General features: G+C 34.8%; 2 protein-coding genes and 2 pseudogenes across 4 annotated transcripts; 1 reads left to right on the top strand and 3 right to left on the bottom strand.

The window, feature by feature from the left end:
- Positions 1-3,492: 3,492 nt before the first annotated feature.
- On the bottom strand, positions 3,493-4,329 carry LOC123896378. The gene is made up of 2 exons (XM_045946772.1): positions 4,140-4,329; positions 3,493-4,035 (listed from the first exon to the last, which is right to left on the bottom strand). Exons 1-2 carry the CDS (start codon positions 4,305-4,307, stop codon positions 3,493-3,495), a joined length of 711 nt encoding a protein of 236 aa, XP_045802728.1. The 5' UTR covers positions 4,308-4,329.
- A 786-nt stretch (positions 4,330-5,115) lies between these two features.
- Positions 5,116-9,774, bottom strand: LOC123893554 (annotated as a pseudogene).
- A 435-nt stretch (positions 9,775-10,209) lies between these two features.
- On the top strand, positions 10,210-10,302 carry LOC123900253 (annotated as a pseudogene).
- A 1,728-nt stretch (positions 10,303-12,030) lies between these two features.
- Positions 12,031-17,226, bottom strand: LOC123893553 (putative disease resistance RPP13-like protein 1). 3 transcript variants are annotated; one of them, XM_045943286.1, is made up of 5 exons: positions 13,198-17,226; positions 13,030-13,098; positions 12,833-12,939; positions 12,693-12,753; positions 12,031-12,564 (listed from the first exon to the last, which is right to left on the bottom strand). In XM_045943286.1, exon 1 carries the CDS (start codon positions 16,985-16,987, stop codon positions 13,214-13,216), a length of 3,774 nt encoding a protein of 1,257 aa, XP_045799242.1. In that variant the 5' UTR covers positions 16,988-17,226; the 3' UTR covers positions 12,031-12,564; positions 12,693-12,753; positions 12,833-12,939; positions 13,030-13,098; positions 13,198-13,213. The 3 variants fall into 3 exon arrangements, with proteins under 3 accessions (XP_045799242.1, XP_045799245.1, XP_045799243.1); XM_045943289.1 differs by having other exon boundaries at positions 12,693-12,749; positions 13,198-17,164; XM_045943287.1 differs by having other exon boundaries at positions 13,030-13,117; positions 13,198-17,152.
- Positions 17,227-17,731: the final 505 nt, after the last annotated feature.

The raw sequence follows: 17,731 nt of genomic DNA, 5'->3' as shown, positions 1-17,731 counted from the left end.
ATATGATGTATGTTGCCATGCTAGCTAGTACATGTATTATCTTCTCTCCCTCTCTTCTCTTCTGATTGATTTGAGGTGAAGCTGGTCCCTAGCTAGTTCAGTTTCATTTGTACTCTTGCGTTGTTATATTTTTTCTGAGAAACAGAATATGTCGTTTTCAATGGACTTTGTTGAGGTTAAGTCAAAAAAAATTTAATGGACTTGTTGAGCTATTGCTTATTGCAGTCAAAAGAATTAAAATTATTATTAATTTTTTGTTTATGGAACATGAGTAGTCTACATCACACGCATGTCTCATGTCTGAATTGGGATATGATTAAAGTCTTGATAACTTCTTTTTAAGCCATAAGATAAGAGAACATGCAAATTATTAAGGTATTTATATATAAATATAGTAAGAGAAGTAGTGATGTTTTATTCTCGTGAGCTTAATCTAGTTGGTAGAAACATTACATTATATATGCAGAAGTCGTAGTACGAATCCCGAACATTTCATTTATTTACGGTGAAATTTTTAGTCACTAGACTACTCGATAAAGAAAAAGAAATAGTGATATTTTTTTACTCTTAATAGTAAAGTGCAACTAAAATAAAAAAGTAGTAATATATTTCCCTTATTTTTAATAGGTAAGCAGTGAAACATAAAAGAAAAGTACCCCATTTGTACCAAAAAAACAAGAAAAGAACCCCAAATATTCAATTATATTTCATCATGATATTACATTGCAATATATATATTTTTTTAAAGTGCATAAATAAATCAATATGTACATGAAGAAAAAATTTATATTATTTGTTATACTATCGAGATATTATAATATTCCAGTGTTTAATTAAGAGATAAATAAAATCGGATAAAAAATTATTTCACTTTAAATTCGAGATCTTTTTGGAACTATTCTTTTTTAGTAGAGCTTATTAATAGATGAATATTTGAATAATAATTATAACCTTAACATAATAATTATATCTGAATTATTGCTTGTTCTTACCCATCTTCTACTTTGCTCAATAGTGCTAGACTTTGTAGATTCCTCTTTGAAAAATCTTTCCTACACCCCTTAAAACTAGAATTGATACAACTAATAAAACATATGAAATTTATTTTACCCTTAACAACTTTTAAATGTTTATTCTTATTATTCAATTCAATTATGTATATGTATGAAAAGCTCAAATTTTAACTTTTTCTAAATAAAGGGCACTCTGGCCCACAGAAAATGAATAGACCGAACTTCAAACGGGCTACAACTCATAGTCCAATGGCCCTCAAAAGTGGTCCAATCCAAACTGTACAACAAGGTTCATTAATAACTGAAGATTTTTTTTATATAAGTAACTGAACATTTGTAATTTATAAAATAGCATATAATTCTTTAATTTTTTATAATAGTTTATTAATTTAATTTTTTAATATTATTAATTTTATTTTTTTTTTTTGACTAAAAATAAAGGATATTCATTCATTCAAACTGATAGAGTACATCGATGTAATACAAATTCAAATTTGCTAAAAACAAAAAGGATGAATCTGCAAACAAACTCACAGCATCCATGTTAATAGCATAAAACGGAAAATTACATAAGCCTACATATATGACTATATTGAAGTGTCTGAAATGTCCATGCCCCCAGATCTGCAACGTTGATGACACAAAAGTCGGCATTGGATAGATTTGTACTTGATCAGATCTAATCCTTCAACCTAAAACAAATGAACACCGCACAAAGACGGGAAAACAAAATACACCGCACAGAGACGACACAACAGAATACACCGCACAAGGACGAGATAACAAATAACACAAAACCAAACAAATATGTGAAAAATCACACTTATTTAACAACGAGAAAGAAAAAACAATTTGGAGGGGTGATTTTAGGTCAAGATTTGACCTGAAATCACCCCTCTTTGATAAATTAAGAAGAAGAAAAAATGTGACGGCTAGGGTTAGAACTTAGGAGATGAGGAGTGTTTTGAGAAGGTTAAATATTGTATATACATACTGGACTTATTTATTTTACTTATTATAAGAGTAAACGAGGAAATTTTTTTTCTATTCTATCTCATTGGTTGCAGTCGCAAATTTAGACATCTCAATATGATAAAAGTTCAATTAGACAAACAAAATATGATAAAGCGACATGGTTGATCTTTCATATCCTAGCTGCTTTCAAGACAATAGATTTTTTTGACGATAAATATAAATTAAAACATCATATAATAGTTGGTTCAAAAAAAAAAAAAATCATATAATAGTTTATTGTATTATCTCTCATGTATTAATATCAAACAATAGATTAAAACATCATATTATCCTCTTATTTGATGAGTTAAAATTTAATAAAACAATGATACAAATAGAATTTCAAGTCAACTCATTTTAGATTGGTTATAAGTTATCTCAAGTAACTATAAATTATGGAATATGACAGAAACCCATACTATCTGTGTTATTTAGGAGTTCAAGTATTCTCATACAATTCGTGTTAGTGCAAGCAAGATGCTTCCAAACATAAACTTGTGCCGCAAGTAATTAACCATATGCGTGGCTTTTTGGGCATGTTAGATCCAGTTGCCATGGTCTTATCATTTACCATTCATTACAAGTCAGAGACAAACCTTTGCTTCTAAGACATATATTCTCTGTTATTCAACCCTCTAGTCTGTTTTTTTTTAGAAAATAAAGTATCCACATAACATTAATGCAAATCTCTTATAGAAAGTAACTATAACCACACAAATCAAATGGTTAACATTGTAAATGAAGTTCTTTTTGGTTACCATGATATTGGTACAAAGTCTCCACCGCCGTTAGCAATGACTAATCTCCGTCGGGGAACCTGTGGGGCACACAAGGTGGGTTATCCCCTCCCAACCGAATTTTCTCCATACGCATGAGCCAGAAATCGAACCCCTAATCACATGCTTAAGGGGACCAAGACCCTTATCACTTGGACCAATTCATTGTTGGTTAAATGAAGTTTGTTTTAATGCCCATATCACGTGTATAGCACCAACACTTCTCATAGAAGACATGTACGTCATGTGTTCGACACCGACATTTATGATTACATTCAATTAATTTGTTTCATAAAATTATTACCGGTACCAACGAAGTACCGCATGTCAGTCGTATTCGATGTCTGTGTTAGTGATTCATCTCATAACACCACTTCTTGTTGCTGCTATTAACAGATTATACCACAACCCTTTTGTTACAAGCTAACATGGATTGACACATTGAGACGTGCACTTCATGATCTAAATTATAAACCTTGTAGCTTTCTCAACATATTATTTTAAACATCATTGAGGACTTTTTTTTGTGAATTTGATATTCTAGAATTTTACAGCAAACATAATCTCATTTTTTCACCTTTTATTAACCAGATGTAATCATAGAGAAGAATAACATACATTTTTCTTCAAACATTATTATGATCGAATTTGTGCTTCATTATGAAACATTGTTGAGTCTATGCTAGCTGTCATAAGTCAAGATTGTTCATTGCCATCTGAAACTTGTCACCCTGAGATCTATTAGGATGCAAATGCAATGGCCTTGAATTTGAATCAAGATAATGAAGAACAAGAACCATAACTAATGAGCAAATAAACATAGGTATCGGACCAAAAAACCAAAGCAACAAGTTAAGTGCGAAATAAAGAGCTCGAAGACCTAGTGACCAAAAATCGCCACCCATTATGACCGCTAATTCGACACTACTAACTGGAACAAAACTATCTGGTGTACTTATCAGATAATTTGCATGAACAAAGTGTCTTGCTGATTGAATAAAGCATGAGAAAGCAAGAAGGAAGCAGGTTAATAAGCAAATGTATTTGATGGAAATTGCCGTTGCGCTTGTGTCACCATAGATTAATTGACTCTGCAAGAAAATATTGGAATTATTGGCAATCCATGCTCCAATTAGAGAAGAAAGTGTCAAAGAGACTGAGGCCAAGAATGTAGCAGCTGATGTGTTGGACTGAATAACAGATAGAGCTGTGCTAACATCCCTATTTTCGGCCTGATCATTCATTAAAAATTTCAAAAACAAGATTAAAAATAAATTATGAGAAGTTTCTAATTAAATCATAAGAAGGATTAGGATTATATATAATAATTACTTGCCTGCATAATTCTGTCAACCCATGCTCTTTTGTCATTGTTTTCAAATCCCATGACTGTGGTGTGAGGCCTATTGATATATCTGTGAAGCAGAAAGAGGTGATAAGAAAACATGATCAGCAACCCAAAAGGGACCAAAATCAAATCCAGATAGTCTTTATGGAACTTCATTTTCAGTTAATTCCTTCTTGGGAGTTCTAATTGAGGAATCAATTTATCAAAGTTTGAGTTTATTATAAACAAATAATTAAGTGAAGTCTAAGTGGAGTCCACAGTTATCATTCATATTAACATTTAATTTGCTTGATGGGCCATTGCTTTTTAGACTCTAAATTTGCCAACCAATTGCCACTTGCTATACTTTTCAACCATATTTAATTTTGAGCAATTGGCATTATTGAGGGTGGGAGAATGCTTTTCTATGAAGAAACAAGTTTTGTATTATAAATTGTTAGAATCTAAATCACACACAATGTACTTGAATAACAGAAAGTCATATAATGTATTAAAAAAGCAACAAGAGAAACCGATATACCTTTTAGCAACAAATGTGTAAAAATAGTCAAAATTTATGCATAACAACCAAAAGTAGATTCATAAATTTCTGCATAATTAATCCCCTCAAAACCGAATTCACAATAGAAGCAGCAAGGAATTGAAGTTTTGTGGTTTATGAAAATAAACTTTTTCATGTAAACGATCAATTATCAAACTTAAATTTGGCATATAAAAAGTTAAAATAAGCTTAGAAATTTCAATAACTACATGTTGTGCATAGTAAGAACATTTTCAATGCCGCAACTTGTATAATATTAAATATCTATAGTTGTCTACAAAGTTAATAAAATTCACTTTTGACATCCATAAATTCAGCTCCCACTTGTATAAATTCACTTTTGGTCTCTTTCAAACCTTGAAACATTAGTAATAGAGGAATTTGGATTACCATCTAGAAAAATAATACCATATAGAAAAATAATGATGAGCAAATTTTCATTCTATTGATTGAATTGCTCCACACTTTTATATACATTTACATGAGGCTAAAACAGATAAAGTGCTGGTACAAGAGAGAGTTGAGCCAATAGCAGAAGGCTGTTACAGCACTATAGAGCAATAGACAGATAAGGCTAAAACAGATTTACAACTTACAAATCCAAATTACAAGCTGAAAGGTAGAATAGCAGGAGGTATGTTTTGAGAACACCAATAAAAGCAGTAACCGTACATAGAAACTGAATCCGGCAGCATAACTGTGCAGCATCATTGTATAGGAATCTGTTGACTTGTAGCGCAAACTATCCGGGGTGGTCTGTCCAGCTCTATACACATTTACATTTGGTGCTTAGCTAAAGTAAGCAATCATCCAAAAATGATCAAGAAAACTAATTCCTATGTTTCATGAAGCATAGGAATTCAAATTAAAACATTTTAGATGCCTAAGTAAGTATCAAAGCTTCAGATGTGTGCAAGACCAAAAAAAATGCGCCTTGGAAATTGGAAGATGTTAACTCCTGCATTGACAAATAGAACTTATCTTTAACATAAATTTAATAAAAGACAAAAAATAAGTAGATTTTAATTTCCGAGTTAACAATGCCAACAAACCTTGCATCACATTAGTAGACGCCTCAATCTTTCCAGGAAATCTTGGGCGTTGGATATTGTCTATCTGCATAAATATATTCTAGAGTATTCTTAGCATATCATATTCCATAGTAAATACTAAATACTAGAAATAGCAGGACAATTACCTGTTGAAAATCAATGTTCAAGCCTGCTAGATCCATTTGGCGTCAACCTTAATACCTTTGATGTGGGAAATTTTGGGCCAAATTTGTGGGTGTTTTATTCGGCACCGTTCTTCCAAGAGAGGACATCCATTGATTTGAAATTTTATTAGAGAACCAGGCAGACTTTCTCCCTCCATGTTCTCCAGCTGAGGACAGTCTTCAATCTTTAATTGTTGGAGGGATGTTAGGTGGAGAAGCCCAGTGCACTCCAACGTGTGCAAACTTGACATTCCCCGTATTTCTAGAGAGGTAAGGGAGGGAGGCAGCAACGCAAAAGCCTTATTAGGGAACGACTCAACAACACCATCATCACATAAATCACCAATTTCAAGGTGAGAAAGCATGTCAAACAAAGTTAGAGATGGGTTCCTCAGTAATTTCTCACAATTCCAAACACTGAGTGATTCCAAGCTAGGCGGCATACCACCTTCAGGAAACGTCTCCGTTTCTGGGCATTCCTCTATACGCATCTCTTTTAACTTTGGGAGAAGAGTACTTATGTGACAAGGCAATGATTTTAAATTCGTGCACTTGATGATATACAATGATTCCAAGTTGGGTGCAGACAATCCTTCTCTTGGGAATGAGACAAATTTGGGGCAGTATTTAATTTGAATACAAACAAGATTTGAAAGAATCTTCGAAGCGGAAAGATGTTCTATGTTTTCACAATTAAGGATTTCGAGATAATGGAGGTTTGGAAGGTTGTCCGGTGGGAGGGTTGTGAGAGAATCACAACTCCCAATTAGACTCAAAGACTGAAGTGACTCATATGGCTGGTTTTGCTTTGGAAAATTTAGATTTTTACAATTCCTAAGGGACAATAACTTCAAGGATGTGGGTAAACAATCTCCCGGAAAAGATATCACAGATGAACAATTCGTGATATCTAACGTTTGAAGAGATGTCGGTAAGGTGATGGCAATAGCTTCAAAGACAGACTCTATTACCTCTGTTCCTTGAATGTTTAATTCTTCCAATGAAAGTGGCAGTTCATGCAAGGCTACTTTATTGCTCTCTAATATATCTAACTCTCGGATGGAAAAAGCATTTGGGAGAGAAGAGCCAAGCTGGTTGCATCGTTCAATGTGAATTGCTTCCAGCATAGGAAGATGCGATGGCAAATCTGCCTTTAATACGGGACAATCAATGAACCAAAGATACTTCAGGACCGGAAAAGAATCATTCGGATCATGGGAATGATGCCACATTTCCCAACATGGCATGTCTTCAAACAACAAATATTCAAGAGAGGGAAAGAGTGTCCCCGAAAAGGAATCACTATATTCATGTCCAATAGTCTCCAACATACTCATTCCCCTTATTGTCAATTTCTTGAGAGAGTGCAAATGTCCAAGTGATGGAAGAATACAACAATTCGGACAACCAGACAAAAATAACTCAGTCAAATTATGGTAAGAAGAATTTCCGACCCATTTTGGAAATCTCGTGCCTCTATATCTATGTACATTTAGCCTTTTCAGATTCTTGGTAGGCTGTAAGTTGCCAAGTATATCCATCTCACTTTGGGAATTTGTAAAATGGTCCTTTGCATCTTTAGACCATGACAATGATAATTCCTCAAGGTACTTCATATCCATTATTTTCGCCTCAGATGCTTCTGAGCTGTTGATAACATTCTCTAATTTTTCAATGGAAAGTGATCCTTGAAGATTTGAAAGTGTTCCCAATTCCTTGATCCCTTTCTCTCCATGCTTGCCCACATGAAAGCAACTCAAATGTTGCAAATTTTTTAATTTGCTCATTTCTCTAGGCATCTCTTCTAAATTATGACATTCATAGATATCAAGATGACGCAAATTTATTAGATTTTTCATGTCATTGGGAAGACTGGTCAGAGAATAACACAACGCAAATTCAATGTTTGTAGATTGTAAAGATTACACAATGACTCTGGTAATATCTTTATATCTGTTTGAGAGAGATCCAAATAGCGCAAATGGATCAGTTCGCCTATAGAATCGGGCAATGCATCAAGATTTTCAAATCTTCGAAATGACAAAACTCTCAAGCATTTCAAATTTGACAAAATTATGCATGGTGCCTTTTCATTGTTGAATGGAGAACTTCTAAAACTGGTTGCAAAAAATGTCCTAAGATGTTTTGCTCGGCCGAAAACGTCACAGTTTTCGTGGACTGGATCACTGAACTTGCTAAATGATAAATGACGAGCCATGTTACCAATCTTTTTTTTGTTACCAAGTTCTTCTGTTCTGTAATAAAATTCCCCACCAAGCAATGTGGCTAAATCATGCACCAGATCATGCATCACAAAATACAGGCACTGGTCTGTATTTCTGCTACATTGAAAAAATGATCTTGAAGCTAAGTCATCAAAATACCCATAACCAACTTCTTCTAATGTCTTCCCATTTTTTGGAGACCGTAAAAGATCTTCGGCCATCCATAACAAGATCAAAACATCTTTATCAAACTCATAATCCTTAGGATACAAAGAACAATAAACAAAGCAACGTTTCAAATAGGGAGGGAGATAATGATAACTAATTCTTAGTGCCGGAATGATCTTACTCTCATTTTCCCAAATGTTGCTATTTAGTATATTATTCCAATCCTTGATGTCACGTTTACAACGCAACAAGCCCCCAAGTGATTGTGCTGCTAAAGGCAATCCCTTACATTTTCTAACTATCTCTTTGCCAATTTTGTGGAGCTCCATATTCTCAGTGGATTCTTTTGAAGAAAAGAAAACACGGTTTGCAAACACTGACCAACAATCTTCATCAGACAATTGCTCAAGATGGTAAGTTTGAAAAGTTTGGACCATAGATGCAACGCTTTCAATACGGGTTGTTACAAGAATTTTACTTCCCTTCGTACCGTATTGAAGAGGCTTTAAAAGAGAATTCCAGCCATCATAATCCTCAGTCCACACATCATCCAAAACAATTAAGAACTTTTTTCCAGTCAGTTTTTCCTTCAAATCAAGATGAAGCAACTCTTTATTATTTATATTACAAGCACTTCTAGTAACTGCCTCCATGATTGCCTTTGTTACCTTGAATTCATCGAAATGGTCAGAAACACAAGCCCAAGCTTGAACATCAAAGTTTTGCTCTATACTGTCATGGTTGTACACATATTGGGCTAAAGTGGTTTTTCCCACCCCACCCATGCCAACTATGGGGATCACAGAAATCTTATGATAATCATCATTATGATCGTCTAACAGTAATTTGAGTAAGGCCTCTTTGTCTTGATCCCTACCAAATATGTTAGATCCATCATCTACTAGAGAGGTGGACGGAGTTCTCCAAGAAGAATGGTGGTGAGTAGCAATATGTTGAAGACCAAGAATATCTTTGAATTTGAGAATGTATTCAAGTCTAGCAACAATATTTTCCAACTTACAAACCAAATCTCTCTCTTCAAAGTTGAAAAGGCGAGAGAAGTAGTCAGTAGCAGTACTCACCTTATTGTTGTTGGAAATAGCAGCTTTGGTAGAGATGGTATCCAAAATGTCATCAGCAACATAAACAGCATCTTTGAGGTCATCAAGCCATTTGTTAACAGCAGAATCTTTGAACTGTTTCTGTTCAGCATCATTCAGCACAGCTTCAACAGCATAAAGAGTGTTCTTCAACCTTTGGACCAAGTTGACGTCAACTTTCTTCCAATGGATCAAGTCTACAAGCTCAGGAGAAGCAAGCCTGTCAAGGACAACTTCAATGAAAGCAGAGAGAAAAGCTTCACCAACGGCAGCCTCCGCCATGATATCGATGAAGAAGGTAATTGATCGATGAGATTAGATCGGAGATCAGAAGAGATTGATAGTAGATGCAGTTTGTGAAAGTGTGTATGTTGTGAACTGTGTGGCTCTTGGTAACGACTAGGAAATAGTATGCGTCCATAAAGCACTTCCTTGGTAGTAGTATTTTATTCCTCAGTGCCTATTGAGCTGTGAACATAATAGTGAAATAATATTATTACTATTATAGGTAAAAAAAGACAAAATGTGTTTACAATTGTATATTTCCTGTCTATTTTGGAATCAAAACATGTGTTACGATTGTGGTAAAAAAGTATTAGCGGATAACTAATTAGCGGCAAATGATAAGTTAGCTGATTGAATGGTGAACTTGTGAGTATTGAATTTATTGCTTTATTAAATAAAGCATCATGCTACTAGTGCGCTAGTTATAAGTATAAAAAAAAATAAAAATAAAGTTTTGCATTGAAAATAACATTTTTTATATATTTTTTTTTCGAGAAAGAACATTTATATTTTACAAGCACTGGTCTCTTCGGGGACATCCGATAAAATTGAAAGAAGATTGGTATGACCCCTACGCAAGAATGACACACACATATTTTACACACGCAAGAAGATTGGTATGACCCCTACGCAAGAATGACACACACCGACTACACACGTTTCAATGTAGTTTTCCTAAATTAGTTTTTAATTGCATTGTTTCCAAGGTATGTTGTCTAGGTACGGGTATGGTACCGGTACCCGGTACGGGAACTGGTACGAAATACGGCATTTTTAGAGAAACTAAGAGCATTCATAATGGAGCTTCCCAAATTTGAGTACTTAACTGAGTCCCAATTTTTTTTTAATATAATTATATAAATTAAATTAAATTGTTAAACCAAATAATTAAACATAAAAAAATACTTTAAAAGTAATTCAAATTGTTCAAATGACAACAAAACATCAAAACTAGAAAACAATTTGCACAAAAAGAGTGACCTTTAGGTTAAGTTTATCGAGAAAAAGATTAGCAATTTCAAGAATACCAGCTCCATTAAATAGATCCCGTTCATCTCCACCAATATCTTACATTTTTTTTGCTCCTTTATTATATGTCTTACTCTTTTTGATAAAAAACCGAAAAAAATCCCATTTTTTTGTGTTTGGCGTATCCCATGTGTGCCCATGGTGTACCCTGCATGAGAAAAAAATTAAAAATATTGGTACGGTTTCGGTGCGTACCATGGTGTACCAGGTACGTACGTACCAGTACCCGATACGTACCGTTACTCTCCTTGAAGTACCCATTCTTCATAGCCAGGGACTAATGTGACAACATATTACATTTTTAGAGATTGAAATGATAGTTTACTCCTATTTATTATCAATATACGGTTGATTAAAAGCCACAAGATATTCTCATGTTTGCCTCCTTTGCCTAGTTGATTGATAAGAGTGTTGTTGTCTTTTCTAGGGACTTAGTAATAATTAACACAATTTTAAAAATGAATGCAGAAAATATTTTCACAAAATAAATGGGATCTTATTGTGTCCCTTGCTAGTTTCACTATTCTTATAGAGGCTATGAGCTTAATTAGAAGCAAAAACACATATTCAGTTTGTTCCTTCATGGGAATCCTAATAATTACTGAGTAGCAGTGAATGATTAAGATTAAGAACAAGAACTCTTAGACTTTGAGCTAAAACACAACATGGCACTTAATTCTAGATTAGTAACTATCCGCAACATTCTTAGACTTTTGGCAAGTTCACTGGCTTTCTAGCTGAAGCCTTGTATATTATTACTACATTTCCTTCCTCTGTGATATGACCTTTGGATTAGGTTCTTCATTGAGAGATAATTCTGATGATCATGACTTCTTGGACTTAGACAGATTCTCTGAGATAACAACTTTGACCAGTTCTTACTGATAATTATTCCTTTTTGTGCCATATATAAACTACTTCATTGACACTTGATACTGCATATCTCATTTTGGATTTTTGCATCTACAAAACAATTCCAATTTTTTTGTTTTGTTTTGTAAATGAACTTTTTACTTTATTTTGTAAATGAGTATGATATGTTAATGTTAGAAAAGCAAACCGCTATAACACGATGCTAAAAGGAAGAACCAGGTTAAATTCAAGAAGGGAAATTTCCATGTGCTAAATAACGAAAAACGTTAACACACCAATTGGAACATTGTCGCACTCACATATTCTGCAAATGAAGATATAACAACTTATTCAATGCGAACCCCTAGAAGGCACAAAATACATTGAGTTTTCTCCCATAAAATCAAACAAACTAGCTACGTTATTCAATAGATGATAATATTCTTATCAGCAAAAGTAGTACTTGAGGAGAAAAATGTCCTTCTATTGATTGAATTTCTCTACATTATTATATAGATTTACACGAGTTTCGAGTGATGTTACAGAAAGAGAGAGCTGAAGCTAATAAACAGAAAGCTGTTACAGGGCAATAGAGCTAAAACATGTTTACAAGTTAAGAATCCAAAATTACAAACAGAAAGATAGGATAGCAATAGCTATGTTTTGAGAACTCCAACAAAAGCAGTAACGGTAGAAACTGAATCCAGCTGCATAACTGTGCAGCAGCATTTGGAGAGGGTATAGGAATCTGTTGACTTGTAGCGCAAACTATTTGGAGCGGTCTGTCCAGCTCTATACACATTTACATTTGGTGCTTAGCTAAAGTAAGCAATCATCCAAAAATGATCAAGAAAACTAATTCCATTGTTTCATGTAGCATAGGAATTTAAATTAAAACATTTTAGATGCCTAAAAGTAGCAAAGGCCATCGAAGCTTCAGTTCAGATGTGTACAAAACCATAAAAAATATGCGTTGGAAATTGGAAGATGTTAACTCCTGCATTGACAAATAGAATTTATCTTTAACATAAATTTAATAAAAGACAAAAAATAAGTAGATTTTTTTTTTTTTATAAGCAAAAAAAAAAGTAGATTTTAATTTCCGAGTTAACAATGCTAACAAACCTTGCATGATAGTAGACGCCTCAATCTTTCCAGGAAATCTTGGGCCTTGGTTATTGTCTATCTGCATAAATATGCATTACTTTAAATACCAAAAGCTATTAACAGTTTTTGTAGTACAATAACTAGGGTAATTTAATAACCTTCAGTTTAGTTTAACCAGTCAGAAGATAAACAATTAGCACCAATAATCCATTCCTCCATCTAATTAGCACCAGTCCAACTCTCTATTTGTTCACCTCAACATTTTCTATACACAGAAAGAGAATAAAATGAGTGGCATGACAAGGTATCGTTGAGGAGGCTACGAGATATTAAGTAATGTCAAGTAAGACCATACCTCCGGATCTAAGCAATTTTGATTTTTCATTCATGGAGTGTTCAGCACTTCAGCTACATATCCCCCCAGCTGTTTAAAATGGAAAATCCTAATTAACTCAAATTGAAGATATGGATAACACTAGTAGTATCAGAATGGCGACAACAACTTATGAGTATGAAATGGTACCAAAAAGTGAAGCTTGCTAGATCCATTTGCCGTCAACCTGAATACCTTTGACGTGCGAAATTTTGGGCCAAATTTGTGGGTGTCTCATGCGGCACCGTTCTTCCAACAGAGAACATCTAATGATTGCAAGTTGTATTAGAGAAGCAGGCAGCCTTTCTCCCTCCATATTCTCCAGCTTCAGACAGTTTGTAATTGTTAATTTTTGGAGGGATGTTAGGTGGAGAAGCCCCGTGCACTCTAACGTGTGCAAACTGGACATACTCCATATATCTAGAGAAGTAAGGGAGGGAGGCAGCAATGCAAAAGCCTTATTAGGGAAGGACTCTACACCATCACATGGTCCCACAATGGAAAGCTCGGTAAGCATATCAAACAAAGTTAGAAGAGATGGATTCCTCAATAATTTCTCACAATTCCCTATACGGAGTAATCTCAAGCTAGGCGGCATACCCCCTTCAGGAAACATCTCCATTTCTGGGCATGTAACTATATACATCTTTTGTAACTTTGGGAGTAGAGTATTTATCTGACAAGGCAATAATTTTAAATTAGTGCACTTGGAGATATACAATTGATTCAAGTTGGGTGCAAACAATCCTTCTCTTGGGAATGATACAAACTTGGGGCAGTTACTAATCTCAATACAAACAAGATTTGAAAGAATCTTCGTAGCTGAAAGATGTTCTATGTTTTTACAATTAAAGATTTCGAGATCATAGAGGTTCGGAATGTTGTTTAGTGGAAGGGTTGAAAGAGAATCGCAACTACTATCTATACTCAAAGACTGAAGTGACTCGTGCGGGTGGATTTGCTTTGGAAAATTTAGATTTTTACAATTTGTTATGGACAGAACCTTCAAGGATGTCGGTAAACAATCTCCCGGAAATGATACCACAGATGAACAATCATCGATATCTAAAATTTGAAGAGATCTCGGTAGGGTGGTGGCAATGGCTTCAAAGACTGACTCTGTCACCTCTCTTCCTTGAATTCTTAATTCTTCCAATGAAAGGGGCAGTTCATGCAAGGCTACTTTATTGCTTTCAAATATGTGTAACTTGCGGATGGAAATAGTCTCCGGGAGAGAAGAGCCAAGCTGGTTGCATCGTTGAATTACAATTGTTTCCAACATAGGAAGATGAGATGGCAAATCTCCCTTTAATCTGGGACAATCCATAATCTCAAGAAACTTCAGGACAGGAAAATAACCCTCTGACTCATGGGAATGGTGCCACATAATCCAACATGGCATATCCTTAAACTCCAAATATTCAAGGGAGGGAAAGAGTATCCCAGAAAAGGAATCACCATATTCATATCCAATAGTCTCTAGCATACTCATTCTTTTCATCGTCAATTTCTTGAGAGAGCTTAATTGTCCAAGTGGAGGAAGGATACAACAATTTTGACAATCAATCAAATATAACTCAGTCAAATTGTGGTAGGAAGAATTTCCAACCCATTCTGGAAATCTTGTGCCTCTGTATCCATGTACCTCTAGCCTTTTCAGGTTTTTGGTAGGCTGTAACTTACCAAGTATATCCATCTCTCTTTGTGAATTCGTAAAATAGTCCTTTGCATCTTTAGACCATGACAAACATAATTTCTCAAGGTACTTCTTCTCCATTATTTTCGCATCAGATGCTTCTGAGCTGTTGATAACATTCTCTAATTTTGTAATGGAAAGTGATCCTTGAAGATTTGAAAGTGTTCCCAATTCCTTGATCCCTTTCTCTCCATGCTTGCCCACATGAAAGCAACTCAAATGTTGCAAATTTTTTATTTTTCTCATTTCTCTAGGCATCTCTTCTAACTTACGACATTCATAGATATCAAGATGGCGCAAATTTACAAGATTTTGCATGTCATTGGGAAGTCTGGTTAGTTTAAAACAATTGTACAGCTTCAATGTTTGTAGATTATGAAGTTTACACAATGACTCTGGTAATGTCGTTATAATTGTCTGAGAGAGATCCAAATAACGCAAATGGATTAGTTCACCAATTGAATCAGGCAATGCATCAAGATTTTGAAAACTTTGAAATGACAAAACTCTCAGGTACTTCAAATTTGACAAAATTATGCATGGTGCCTTTTCATTGTTGAATGGAGGACTTCTAAAACTGGTTGCAAAAAACGTCCTAAGATGTTTTGCTCGGCCAAAAACATCGTAGTTTTCATGGACTGGATCACTAAACTCACTAAATGAAAAATGACGAGCCATGGTACCAATCTTCGTTTCATTACCAAGTTCCTCTCTTCTTAAATAGAACCCTCCACCGAGCAATGTGGCTAAATCATGCACCAGATCGTGCATCACAAAAAGCGGGTACTGGTTCCTACTTCCGCAACATTGGAAAAATGATCTTGAAGCCAAGTCATCAAAATACCCATAACCAACTTCTTCTAAAGTCTTCCCATTTTGTGGAGACCGTAAAAGATCTTCGGCCATCCATAACAAGATCAAATCGTTTTTTTGAAATTTGTAATCCTTAGGATATAACGAAAAATAAACAAAGCAACGCTTCAAATAGGGAGGGAGATAATGATAACTAATTCTTAGTGCCGGAATGATCTTACTCTCATTTTCCCAAATGTTGCTATTTAGTATATCATTCCAATCCTTGATGTCACGTTTACGTCGCAACAAGCCCCCAAGTGATTGTGCAGCTAAAGGCAATCCCTTACATTTTCTAACAATCTTTTTTCCAATTTTGTGGAGATCCATGTTCTCAGTGGATTCTTTTGAAGAAAGGAAAGCACGGTTTGCAAACACCGACCAACAATCTTCATCAGACAATTTCTCAAGATGGCAAGTTTGAAAAGTTTGGACCATAGATGCAACTTTATCAATACGGGTTGTTACAAGAATTTTACTTCCCATAGTTCCATATTGAAGAGGCCTTAAAAGGGAATTCCAACCATCATAATCTTCAGTCCAGACATCATCCAAAACAATTAAGAACTTTTTTCCAGCCAGCTCTTCCTTCAAATCAAGATGAAGCAACTCTTTGTTATTTATATTACAAGTACTTCTAGTAACTGCCTCCATGATTTCCTTTGTAACCTTGAATTCATCAAAATCATCAGAAACACAAGCCCATGCTTGAACGTCAAAGTTTTTCTTTATACTGTCATGGTTGTACAAAGATTGGGCCAAAGTGGTTTTTCCCACTCCACCCATACCAACTATGGGGATCACAGAAATCTTAGCATCATCATCATTATGATCGTCTAACAGTAATTTGAGTATGGCCTCTTTGTCTTTATCCCTGCCAAATATGTTAGATCCAACATCTACCAGGGAGGTGGATGGAGTTCTCCAAGAAGAGTGGTGGTCAGTTGCAATATGTTGAAGACCAAGAAAATCTTTGAGTTTGAGAATGTATTCAAGTTTAGCAACAATATCTTCCAACTTGCCAACCATAGCTCTCTCTTCAGAGTTGTAATTGTAAAAGCGAGAGATGTAGTTAGTAGCAGTACTGACCTTGTTGTTGTTGGAAATAGCTGCTTTGGTAGATATGTGATCCAAAATGTCATCAGCAACATAAACAGCATCTTTGAGGTCATCAAGCCATTTGTTAACAGCAGGGTCTTTGAACTGTTTCTGTTCAGCATCATTCAGCACAACTTCAACAGCACACAAAGTGCTCTCCAACCTTTGAACTAAGTTGACGTCAACTTTCTTTCCACGGATCAAGTCAACAACCTCAGGAGAAGCAAGCCTATCAAGGACAACTTCAATGAAACCAGACAGAAAGGCTTGACCAACAGCTGCCGCCACCGCCATGATCTGGATCGAGAAGAAAAGTGATTGATGAGATTAGTTCGGAAATGAGAGATTGATTGTAGTTGCAGTTTGCAGTGAAACAAGTAAGTCAACTCGTTCCTTTGTGAAAGTGTTTATGGTGTATGAATATGTGAATATTTTGGTTGTAGTATTTTATTCCATATTGCCTATTGAGCTGTCAGCATAATGAAATATTGTTATTATTGTAAAATATTTCTTTGTCTATTTTGGAATCAAAACACGTGTTCTGTTCTGCCATGCCAACCGTATAAATAATGGAAAATATGGTATGATTTTGGTAAAAAATATTTCTAATAGATAACTAATAAGTAATAAGTCAACTTATACGGATTGAAATTATAGTTAATAATTGATAGATAAATTAGTTGATTGTTTATAGTAGAAAAATTAATAAATAATATTCATAAACTAATGAGAATCATTCATTCAGCTCAACAAATGTACCGTACATATCAATGTGTACCAAAGAACTCACCTTCATGGTGGGGATTTCCAAAGCATGACAAAAATGAAGGTAATGACATGTATAGCAGATTAATGATTGACTCAAGGGAGTGAAAAAGAGAGACTCTGGCAGGAAGAAGATATGATGTGGCCCTAATTGGTGATGCAGCATACATGTTGATGTACAACTCGGCGTACGTGTGGCACTTAATAAGTAAAATTAGGTTCTTTATCAGAGGCTATGAGTTTAGAAGCAAACACACAACATATTCAATTTGT

The sequence above is a fragment of the Trifolium pratense genome, linkage group LG7, assembly GCF_020283565.1.
Source record: "Trifolium pratense cultivar HEN17-A07 linkage group LG7, ARS_RC_1.1, whole genome shotgun sequence".
Taxonomy (NCBI): Eukaryota; Viridiplantae; Streptophyta; class Magnoliopsida; order Fabales; family Fabaceae; genus Trifolium; species Trifolium pratense.
The sequence above is the reverse complement of the archived record's forward strand: the minus strand, read 5'-3'. Positions and strand labels throughout refer to the sequence as shown.

Bases quoted from the DNA above. Each gene is read 5' to 3' on its own strand.
- LOC123896378 (XM_045946772.1), bottom strand. From the start codon at position 4,307: ATGAAGTTCCATAAAGACTATCTGGATTTGATTTTGGTCCCTTTTGGG. The intron at 4,036-4,139 runs GCAAGTAATTAT...ATGAATGATCAG, and splicing joins GGGTTGACAGAATTATGCAG to GCCGAAAATAGGGATGTTAG.
- LOC123893553 (XM_045943286.1), bottom strand. From the start codon at position 16,987: ATGGCGGTGGCGGCAGCTGTTGGTCAAGCCTTTCTGTCTGGTTTCATT.